The sequence below is a fragment of the Haemorhous mexicanus genome, chromosome Z (assembly GCF_027477595.1).
Source record: "Haemorhous mexicanus isolate bHaeMex1 chromosome Z, bHaeMex1.pri, whole genome shotgun sequence".
Lineage (NCBI taxonomy): Eukaryota > Metazoa > Chordata > Aves > Passeriformes > Fringillidae > Haemorhous > Haemorhous mexicanus.
The window spans coordinates 18,870,727-18,883,401 of NC_082381.1; the positions used below are offsets into that span (position 1 = coordinate 18,870,727).

The 12,675-nt window shown below is 35.3% G+C and overlaps 1 protein-coding gene across 2 annotated transcripts in view; it reads right to left on the reverse strand.

The window, feature by feature from the left end:
- FBXL17 (F-box and leucine rich repeat protein 17) overlaps positions 1 to 12,675 on the reverse strand; it is a 269,579-nt gene that overhangs the window by 170,199 nt on the left and 86,705 nt on the right. For both annotated transcript variants that reach the window (XM_059873473.1, XM_059873474.1), the window contains exon 6: positions 9,594 to 9,724. In XM_059873473.1, coding sequence (XP_059729456.1) covers positions 9,594 to 9,724 — 131 coding nt within the window. The remainder of the gene's footprint in view (positions 1 to 9,593; positions 9,725 to 12,675) is intronic.

Here is a 12,675-nt window from a genome sequence, read left to right on the forward strand (position 1 = left end):
AACTGAGAAAAAACTATGAAAATTTGAAATACAAAGCACTAAGAGCAGGTAAACTAGTTTTATTTTAACTCTATCCTTCGGAAACAAGACAGAAAGTCCTGTTCACTCCCTCTCGTGTTCTGGGAGGTGTTGCAAGGACAGGGGGGAATGACGATAAATACAGAAAAAACCCACTGTCTTTGGAAGCAAAATTTTTGATACTGTGCTGCAAGGGAGCAGACTACAAACCTCAGTCTGGAGTGACTGGAACTTGACAAAATTGCTCCAATGCACAGTATTTGGAATTGCTCTTAACTGTCTACCACAGACTCACCACCATCTGCTAAATGCCACAGGCTAGACAAATTAGACTTTATCAGGTAAAGTCTGAAGGGGAGGAAAAATTAAGACAAGAAATAAAACAGAGTAGGAGGAGGCAATTCACTGGAAAGACATGAAAAGAATGAGGGCAATACACAATTTTTCCGACTCTTCACTATAAGCAGTAACATCAATGATGCTGATAGCAATATATCTCTAATTCCTTGTGGGCCTTCTACAGGACTTCCTTGAACAATTCATTTTCCAGAATCAGGAGATAATGGTTTGTTCAAACATGTCATGACAAACTTTAAAAAATCAGAAGCAGGCAAGGAATATGGCTGCTAGGGTGGACCACACTTTATGTATCTCTATCTACCTTAACAATCAAAATACAAACACTACAAGAGGTTAGTATGAGAGTCACAGAGTGTATAAGTTTGGAAGAGGCCTCAAAGGCACCTAGAATCCTTGTCTCTAAGGAGGAAGACCACACAGCCTCTCTGGGCAACTTGTCCTAGTGGTCAGCCACCATCACAGTGAAGAAATGTTTTCTGATGTTCAGAGAGAACCTCTTGTCTTTCAGTGTTTGCCCACCACCTGTCACTGAGCTCCACTGGAAAGAGCCTGTCTCTGCTCTCCTTGCTCCCTTTTTTCATGTGTTTATTCACATTGAACCTTCTGTTCTCAAAGGCTGAACAGCCCTAGTTCTCTCAGCCTGCCCTCACAGGACAGCTGCTCAAGTCCCTTCATCTTATTTATGGTCCTTTGCAAGACTCTATCCAGTATGTCCACATCTTTCTTGTACTGGGCAAGTGAGAAACGGACATAGCATTCCCAGCGTGCCAGGATGACAGAAATTATACAAGTTATAAATGAGATATAAGTATTTTTGACAGTGAAAAATCCAGGCTATATTTAATGACTGGGCAGAATTTTCCCTAACTTTTCTGTCTGTATAGAACTGTGAGGCCTGGGAACACTCTGCCCCTCTGAAAGCTAGCTGGATAAGCTGGCTGAATCGGAGCTCCCTTCAGGCACATGACGGTGAGTATTTGCCAGTTTCTTCTCTACTCCATGAAACTAAAAACTAGATTCATGGACTGAAGGAAGTCTCAGACCAATTCAATATGGTTCTGAAAAACAGCAAATTACAATCACAAGGTATGAACAGAAGTCAACAAGATTTCAAGCAGACAGACACAGTTTTAGCTTTTTAAAACTTTTATTCTTGGTGTTGCTTACTTGCTTTTCCCTGACTATATCCTATAGGCATCACCATGACCACCACTTAAACTACTGCTTCTTTTCCTCATTACATTATTACTGCACTTTCAGTGCAGTATACTATAATACCGCAAGTTATTCATTCTGTCAGCTCAACTTCCCCTTCATCACTATCTTCCTCTTCCAGCTGAGTACAACTTTTCAAAGGTACATTAAATTCCTGTATTCTTTCCAAGTCAGTACCTATTGGTTAATCTTTAATTCTAAAACAAAGTGTCCCTACATTTAACATCACAGAAAAGTCAGAATACACCAGTCTTCTTTGGTTTTAACAAAAGAAAAGCAGGGCTCACTGAGTAACCTGATCAGGATTGAAGATAATTAGTATTCAGCATCTGACATGTTTCCAGTTTATATGACTGCACGATCCCACCATAAGATAAGTTTATGCTGACCCACACATATACAAAGGAAAAAACCCCACCAAATAATTGCCTTTTTTTTTTTTTTTTCATTTTGAGCTTAGAACCCATGCCACAGGAAACAGCCTAAATGGAATTTAGAACATGGTTATGTTCCTTTCAAATAGTATTTATACTGGATATACTGACAGGCTCTAAACAATACAGTCAGTGCAGTAAATCATTGGGACACCCATTCCTTTTTCTCTCATCTTTTCAAGTCTATTCTGGCTGCATGGTGAATTATAGGTTGCAATCTCAGAATATAACAGTAATTGCAATGAAGACTACATCTTCTTTTCTGAGCCATGGCAGGTTTGATTTTTTTAAAATTTTCTGAACTGCTTTAAATTATAACACTGAAAGTATTTTATCTGTACAGAAATTATATATATACACAAAACATTTCCATTTTCATGATGCACTGAGGAATCAGATTTATAACACACTGTCATTTCCATGCCTTCAGGGAGCACTGCACTTTCTTAATTTCTGTAAGGAATGTCATATAGAAAATCATCAAGCCACATTTTGTGTCAAGTCTGCCATTTTTAATTATTAGCAACTAAGTTTAAGAAATTTCTCCTTAGGTTTAACTAGTGCATACCTATCTCACAGAATTTTTTTTTATGTCACAACTCATAAAATTGTTTAGGCTGATGCTCGTCCCTTGCACTAAATTACCAACTAATCATAGGAGATATTTATCATCTCAAGTTTTTACGTGAGAATTGTCAGACTTAATCACCCTTCTCATATTTTCACTATTTACAGACCGTCATTTATCATACATTTCAGCAGTGTGACAACAGTAGACTATTTTCCCCATTTTTCAAGTACGTTAAGAAAGACAAAAGCATGGCAAATCATGACAAGAGCTTGAAAGTTTTAATGTCTCTGAAAACATCCACTTCCACCAAAAAATGGTCCCTAAAAAAACTATTTCTTTTAATACCAGTTTTATCTCCGTTATCGAGATAAGCAGAATTAGCAGGCTAAAAGCTAATAAATGGAAAGTTACACTTACTTATATAAAAGGCATTCTGATTTTTATCATCAGTTAAACTCTGCTGATAGTATGACAGTGATCTCTTCTAATCAAATGTTTGTAAAAATTAATTTCTTTGATAACAATGCTGAAGAAACAGTACCCAGAAGTCTTTATAACGTGGGTTTGGGGCATGTTAATAGAAGCTGAAAGGATGACTAACACCGGTAAAGTTAGTGTTTCCGGGGTAACTGCTGAGATATGTGTGGAATCATAACCCAAATTCTTTTTCCACTGCACTGATGAGTAAAACATTTAAAACAAAGAGAGTCAGAATAGCATAAATATATGGCCACTGCTTGATTCTGGAGGAAGTTCATCCTGCACTCGTGGGCCTGAAAGGTGCCATTCTCACACAGTACTGCACAACAAGAGCAAAACTAAATCATGTAAGATATCGCATCACTGAAATAAGGTATGAGTGACAACGCCCAAGTCTACCAAAGGAAACACAGAAGCATAAATGCTACCTCGATGTTCACAGCATCACAAAACTGAGCTGGGGGGGATCCACGCTTGGAGTAACATGTTCTTTATGAACTGAAACCCCATGGGAAAAAACCACAATGGAGCAGTCCTTGGAGAACTGCAGGCCATGGGTAGGACGTACCCTGGAGTAGTTTGTGCAGGAGAGTATGGAAGTGTGGGTAAGGATACCTTAAATGCCTGACAGGTGGGCACCCAGCTGCTTCTCAGCCCCCCCTCCTCAGCAAGACTGGGGAACAAAATAAGATGAAACAGGCCTGGAGGTCAAGATAAGGAATAGGAAATCACTTGCCACCTATGCAAAACAGACTTGGTTTGGAGAATCTGATCTAGTTGCTAATTAGACAGAGCAGGACAATGAGAAACAAAAACAAATTTAAAAACACCTCAGCTGCCATTTTTTGCTGGCAAAGTTTACTCCCAACTCCCTTCTTCCTCCTCCCAGAGAGCAATATGGAATGTGGGTCACAGCCAGTTCACAATACTTTTCTCCATTGCTCCTTTCTTCTCAAACTCTTCCCCTAATCCTGTGTGGGTGTCTCATTTCACTTTATCCCATTACTCTGGACTAATCACAAAGGGGGTGTTTTTTCTATTTTTTTATAATCATTAAAAAAAAAAAAAACCAAGAAGATCCAGCACTTAAAGTCAATAAAGAAAATTGCCATGCTTAGGTTTATTCTTCTTTGTCCAACTTCCATGCTTTGTTCTGAATTTAAAAAAAAACTTGACAGTCAGTTTCAAATCATTTCACAAAACATCTGCAGGGTAAAGCAAATTTTCTTCTAAATTTAATTAAAAAGTATGACATTCAAAAGGGTAAGTAATTTTAAAAGTAAAATTGATTTGTGTTACATTCTTTCAGTTTTTATTGAGTTCAAGTTTTTAATGCAGCTAACTAAACATCTAAAAAATATGCAGAGTACTCTAAGGAGATCTCTCAGATAACTCAGAATAGCTGAAATTAAATTAGAATAAAGGAATGCTAGTATTCACCTAGAGTGATTAATGACAAATATTGTATTAAAGTACAGTTATCTTCTGGAAGATTTTACTATATCCACAAGTCCAGATTATATGATATTACACGAATAAGTGTCAATGCTCTTGAAGTACCTTTCAACTTCGGTCACATCTAAAGTGATGAATACTAAGATGCTATATTAGCATTGTAGTTATCAAAGTTAAAATGAACATTTTTGATTAGGAAAAGCATAGGCAAGATGAAAGCCCTGAATTCTTCATTTAGAAGCAATTTCATTAAAATAATTACCACATCAAATATGCAGAGACTTTTAATTTCATGAGGAAAAAACTTTTTCTTTTACTTTTCCAGAAAATAATTCTAGTGCTCACTAGCCTTGCATTTTATTAAAAATACTCTGTAAGAACGGAGCTACTATTGTGATGCTCTTGTCTGCTAGTGAAATGCTGGGGCATTCACATATACCAGCAGCTCTGGGACTAAACACATTCAGCTAATCTCCTGTTGAGATAATCTTCAGCACTGTATCTGCTACCCACAACAAATCCAGATCTCATCAGATGCTCCCAACACTGATTACATGGATTTACATGAACTCATGTTAGGCAGTCAACATAAAATTTTGAACACTTCTCTAATGTATGGAAGACAACATTAACAAAATTTATTCTACTAAGTAACAATGTGAAAACCCCAAAATGCTCTATGCCAACAACTATGATACCCGGGTCAGAGAAATTGGCAGTGCATTAGTGACCTAGTCAAATAAAGTAGGTGGAGACTCTCTGAAGGTGAATTCTTATTTCTCCTGACTCTGAGGCTGTACAAATAGTTTGATTTTCAGGCTTATGATCTGTTTCCATGTTTCCACTGAATTTCTTTTGTATGTTGACTTCCTGACGGCTCTCCTTGTGAAATGTCTGTATTTTCAAGTTCCTCTGTCCTGGACTCCAACTATAATCCTCACCAACAAATCTTAATCATTACAGTGTGGCTAGACTGTCCCATTACACTGCCTACTCTGGTTTATCCATAGTGGATTTTCATGGAAACACAAAAGAAGAAAGAGCCGTTTTCTCAGAAACTATGTCCAGGTTTTCCATCTGTGCTAACAGCTCAAGGAGATGCACATTAATGCCTCTCCTCCCTCCATCACCAGTCAGAAGTCCAATGATGGTTAGCAACACCACAAGGTAAATAAGCAAAATTCTTACTGTTTTACTGTGCCATGGAGATATTGCATATCATCCTCCAAGTCACAACCATAACTTGCTCTCAACAACATCCAGATGCTTTGCAAATCTTAGCACCTGCTATCACATACAATGTGTGTAATAAATGACATGAAAAAATACAGCTCTCTTGAGACATTATTACAAGAACATGTAGCACCACCTACAGAGGAAGAACCAAAGTTCTTAAATGGTTGAGAAAATATTGTCCTTTGACTGCAAAACTAATTGATAATTTTGTATTGCAGGTGGAATCTTATCCTGGGTGACTGGCAGTGCCATGGCACAAAAAAGTCTAACTGTACCTGTAAATAAAGTTCCTTGTCTTATCTGCATTATTCCCTATGTTTCTAAGAAGAAACATAGCTACAGTAGGGGCTGGCAAACATCCTCTATACAAATATTATACAAATATAAGGAAATATTTTAATAAGACCATGACTGAAGCAAGCAGAAACACTCTTAAGATTTCAGAGTCACTGCATAGCTTTTAAATGTCTTCCCTAAGTGAATTATGTAACACAGATGTTGAAGTGAGTTGCAACTCTCAGTCCACATTGATGAGATTCACAAAATAAAGTAAGACGGTCTGCTGTTTGCCTCCTGATCATTATGGATATAATAGATAGCAGATGTTCCTCAAACTATTCAAAAAGCCACATACCCCTGAAAACTTTGCCAGCATATCATACTACATTTCCTGAATCCCTCAAAAGATTTATTTCTAGATGTTCTGGCTTTACTTCATCAACTGAAATTCAAAGGAACAAGGGCAGTGACCATAAAAACAACTTCAAGGTGATAAGGTTACCAAAAGCAAGCTTCAGAGTATATTATTCACCTCACCATGTACAAAGAACACAACCCTTTCCAACTGCAACGACTTGATGCAATCTACTCATGATGCGTAAAAAAAGAATTTGCAAGCTTGGTTTTGTTCATATTTGAAAGAAGGAGGATTGTTTCTATAACAAATATAACCAATCTGAAAAACAGTATATTGAGCTTTTGAGTGAGCTTTTTCTTCATTTTAAAACTAATGTCAAGAGTATCTCAACTGAACATATTTTTTGCTTTAGGTAAATTATTTTTTTTACTGCCCCACATAAGCTTTTTAGATGCATATGTCCAAAACAAAAAAGAGCTCTAATCGAAACACAGAAACAACAGTCTTCATCAATTCTTGCATATGCAGAAGAATCACAGCAACAAAAATCTTAGCAAGTGCCTTCCAAGCACAGCTCTTGCACTCTGAAAATTTAAGTTACCTATGAAGAAATGTAATGATCACAGGATTAACTCTAACACCTAGCCACAAGCAAGGACTGCAAGTGTTCTAGAGATATACTCTTGCTTATGGAAAGAATTTTAATGGATTTCTAGAAATAATCATAAAATCTAAAAAAAAGTTTTAAAACCAGTGACTTATTTCTGCCAAGCCATAATCAACTGCCTTTAAGAGCTACTTAGCTCTTTTAAGTTATACTAGTATTTAAAAAAATTTCTAGTTTTCTTTCACACTCAATATTATGCACAAAAAACCTGAGCTTTCCAAGGTTTTAAGGAAGCCTTAGCCCTCAGTTCTCTAAAGTGAGCAGAACACTGTCCTATTAAGTTTGAAAAGATCTGGAATACAAGTCCTCTATAGTTGGATCTCACAAGTAAACCTGCTTGATAATGGGGTGGGGAGTAGGGGAGAGGTGGAACTAATCTTTATTTTAAAACCAGGAATCGGGAAAAACGTTAGACTGCTACTGTCTCAAATGCACTGGAAAGGTATGAAGAATCAGAATCTCCTCTGACATTCCCTCTGACTAGGAGCCGCCAATGGCATTAAAAAAAAAAAAAAAAAAAAGGTTAGGCTAATAATTAACTAATTTACTTAATTTAAACTAATTTGCATTTTAACCCAAACCCCTGAACAGTCCTTTGAGCTTCTGAAAGCTCACCTGTATTCTCAAAGTGGGTACACTCAAAATACTGCACTAAACTGGTGTTTTCTTCAAATAAAGTCACGCAATTGTATCACATTCCTTTTATATAATTTTCCATTATTCTCAATTGAGCTTTTAGGAGGAGTAAAGCAACCAACTTTATTCAGTTCAGACTAGTACTTCGAGTTTCATGCCACTTTTAAAATAGGAAAAATATCTGAATTGTCAAAGAACTGCTTCAGATTTACAGGCATTAATTATTTTCTAAATTCTCTCTTTTTTTTTTCCTTGAACTAGAAGATAATTCAAATTTACAAATTTTAATTGGTATATTACATACAAACAAGTACAATCTGAAAAAACATTAAATGGAAAACCTTAAGAAACAAAAATAAACAACTAAAAGCTACATACAGAAGCAGATTATCTGTCACTGCTTGAAAGGGCTTCCTTTCTTGCTAAGATTCACAATTCTTATAATTCATACTCAGTGTGAAGTTTCAGAGTAATATGCATAGACTTAAAAGATATACTTATTATTATAGTAATTCTAATCAAGGATTTTCAAGAACCATTTGACAGCCGTTCAGATCAAACTTAGCAGACTGCCGTACACAAAACATTCAAGCAGATGGATATATGTTTATAAGTACTTTAATTAAAATCTGAAAACCGCCTGTTTTTTTAATTTGAATTTTTATTCTTATTGTTTTTTCCAGCTTATCCTGGAATTTTCCAGTAACCTCCTTCCACATGTGAAAATAAAGCCTTATAGAGAGAAAGATGAGGCAACTAAATGCTTTCAAAACCAATGAAATTTCATCAAAAGTCTGATCTAAACAAACAAATCCAAGAAAAAGTCTTAAGGGCTAAAAGAAGCTATGGCGAGAGTTACTGGTACTTTCTATTGAACACAATGCAATTTTATTACTTTTAGAATATTACACTTTCACCAAAGTCTGAGCTTACCTAGCTTACCTGCACATTAGTACACCCTTAATGACCTTTGAAAACCTTGAAAGCATACCTTATTAAAAAAACAAAAAAGTAATCATGGGAAAGAAGTACAATGGCTAGAACACATTATTCTGGTTTATATTAAACTGTTTTAGAACCCCTTTCTGTTAAAAGTGTCTTTTTCTTTTCATCTAAAGCAGCAGTTACAATGTAATAGTCTGTCAGAAGTAATTAAAAATATTCTTGCCTGTGTACCCTCGGGCACTGACTTCGCTCAATTTTTTGTTTTTAAAAAAAATGTTCACTTTTAAAATTCTCATTTTCATCTCATCTGTGATATAACTTTACATATTTTTCCACATACTTGATGTTGAAATAAATTAGTTGATCAAAAGACTGGAATACAGCAGGCTAGGAGGTATTCTGGTCAAAAGGAAAAGGCCAGGTAATAACCCAATGTCATTTTTCCATTTTGATTCTGAAGTTCTTTGCAAAAAAACCCCAAAACCAGCAAAACAACCTTGTTGCTTTCTAAAAATACAGGAATTCCACTTAATATTTCACAAGCAGTTTATTTTTATTTATATAGCCAAATGTATGCTTCATTGTTTGAGGGTATATAATTTTATCTAAATCCTGGACACCTACTGAATGAGCCAGTTCAATAGCAATTGAACATTTCAATCACTCTTTGTACACAGCACATTCTCCTGAAATCTGCATTAAACAAATTAGTGCTGCCATCTGGTCATAACTAAACTGTTCTCTATTGCAGAAATAGGCAAACACCCCACAAAATAGGTGTCTGGATGATTTACCCAAAACAAGCAAGAACAAGCACTCAGCAAACATTGTTTGCTTTAATTAATCTCCTCCAATCCCCAAGTCATGAAGAATTATTCTCAACTAAGTAAACCAGTTAAATTTGCATTACACTGCTTTTGGATGCTCTAATGAAGTTACCTGTCATTAATGATCCAGTTCAGACACAGATTGAGAGAATTAAGGTTTTTGCATCTCTTTACTATTTCCATCACGGTTTCATTGTCCAGTTCTGTGATATGACGTAGGTCCAAGCTTGAAAGATTTCTTAGCTATTGAGACAAATATGAGAGAAAGAAATAATCTGAAATTCATTCACATACATAAGTGTTGAAAAAATTGCTAATTTTTTTGGAAGTTGCACAGTATGTGCAAGCTAGTCATGAAAGATATGATTACTGTATCTTTTACAAAAAGCACACACACCAGAGATATTCACAGAATTCAGCTAGAGCAAAGGTGTGATTCAGCAACTCAGTTACTACATAAAATCCAGACATTCTCACTCAAGGTGTTATACAACCTACAATAAGGGCCTAGGCCCTCCTCTTCTTAAATACATGGAGTGTAAGATACCAAGGTAAAATATCAACTCATTCAGCCATAAGAAAAATAAGGCATGGAAGGAAGTGAAAAAGCATGTTTGTGCTTAGATTCAAATGAATGTAATTAACGACTCCAGAGTATAGGGCTTTCAAAGAAAACAAACAATACAAACTCCCTGAAAAATACAGTATTTATACTGTAGTCTTATCTGCACAGTTATCAATAACAGATTGGATATTCTAAACAACAAAATTTGGAGTCACAAAACAGTATGTTTACAAGTTATGCACTAATTAAACTGACTTATTAATATTGTTAATCATTCTTGTGTCCTTCAAAAGCAAACCCTTTTACAACTTTTATGAGTTATGGATGCAAAAAAAAAAAAAAATTACAGACTTCTTCAGTATCACTTTAGTCATAATAACCTCCAAGTACTGTTTGCTTTTTAAGCTGTCTGAAATAATCTCTGTTATACTCTAGAAAAATAATTGCATTAGGCAATATTGACACTTTAATTAAATTTACTTTCCCTGTAAGAGAGAAAAAATGATCCTCATCAGTGATTTAAGTCACCAAGGATTTGATTAGGTAAAGACATCCAACTGAGATCACATAATTGGTCCACTTCAGTAGTTAATTATTAAGTCAATGCATTTAGGACAGGTGGGTAGGGGGAGAGGTAACAGTGTGGGGTGAGAAGAAAAGAAGAACAGGAAGAGAAAAAGATTTCGAATGTAGGTAGCTTTCCACAGAAATTGGAGTTTTGTTCTTTAAGTTTTTAACAGGCTCCAAACAAAAACTGAAGATAAACCACATACCGTTCCCAAAAATTCTGCAAAACAAAGCGTAATATCAAGAACCCTCACCCCTGAGGAACACCTACAGGGTACATCTACAGAATCTAGGACAATAATATTTCTATTATTATGATACTACTACAGGTATCACTGTGGAGGTAACTTGCTGTATTCCCACTGAAATTCTGATATACCTTTTGCATATTAGGGAGCAGAGCATATAGTTATGGATACTGTGTTGGTAAAAGAGACACCTTTTACAAGCTCTATTTTCATTTCATACATACTGCACCAGCATGAAGTTTATCTTCAATGTGCCAAAAAAAGCTCATAACCAATTTCTCATTTTTTCCTGTATAAATTACAAGAAAGGGAAGCTTCCAGCAACTGTAAATTTCCTCACCTTCACACAGCTATTCATACTAGATATTTCAGCCTTTAAACCATGCAGGGAATAATGTGGTCTATGCCTATGACATATAAAATACACCTGCTGGACAATTCAACAATAAGTGTGTTCTTTGACATTAAACAACTAAGGCAACTTAAAAGACAAGTAGAAAATCTTCCCACTTAAGAAAACCCCAAGCTTTCTTTCTCAACAACATTCTTCTTATGAGAAGATGACAAAACTGGTGATTCTTTGGCCATTATTATTACTTACAGACTAAGCCATACAAATATATACTAAAGTATCAATGCATGGAAAAGGGCCAGTGCTCCTTTAAAAAATGCCTAAAGACTGTGGCTTCAAATTAGGTAAGAGGTAACAACCATATATAATCTACCTCAATGATGCAGCGATGAATGCAGCAAAAAGCATTTGGGGTTTCCTAGGAAAAAAAAAAAATTGGCATTGCATGGCTGGAATCAAAAACTAAAACGATTTCCTAGAATTCCTGTCCACCAAATTAATAGGGTTTTCAAGGTAGATTTTGTCCTTTACCATCACAGGAGAATGATCATTCCCTCATTGCTTCTTTCCTTCACACGAGTAATAGTCTATCTAATATTATATTCAATATACAGAAACTCAACCATCACTTGTCTTTTTTACTGTCACATTCCTTCATTTTAAACACTTGATCTACTTGACAAGTTAATTCTTCTTTTTCTCAGGCACAACACATTCAATGAAGAAAACCTTTGTGTCTTAGAAGTTTGAAGAGACTGTTTCAGATTGATACATACACAAGTATAGTATGGTCTCTACAACCTCAAAATTGCCATCACAGAAGTGTCAATGGCTTTCAAGAGCTGCAGAACTGAATACACACTTACTTTTGAGACAATTTTGGATCAATCTGAATACGACAGTGAAAAGAATACCTCCCTGCCTAGTTAAGAGGTATCAACATCTCATTATTGATGAGAGAATTGTAATAAATGTGTATGTAATAATTTTTCATTAAAAATATATATATACCCTAATGACAAATTTCATACTTTATATCTTACCTGAGAAGTAATTTTAAGGGAAAAATGCTACAATCACAACTATGAAAAAATTGGAAGAAAAAAAATGTAAGTCTTACAATCTAATTTTAACCCTCACAGCTAAAATCAGTATGATGTTAAAAAGAAAAACCAAACTTCTCCAAAGCAGAATATTAAAAACCAGATGCTAAACTCTACAGTGCATTCATAAATTCTGATATTAAAATATTGTACCTTTAAACAGCATTTATTCAAGAGAATGAGTATTTAAGTCACAGAATATCCTCTATCTTACAGAATTAGGATGAATAATATTTTTCCTTTTGGATTTTTTTTAACCAAATTTATTTTTTTCATGCAGCAACACCATTTTACTGAGCAATTTCAGAGCACTTCTGCAGATATCCAGGATTTTCTTGAAATCTTAATTTTATAGCTTT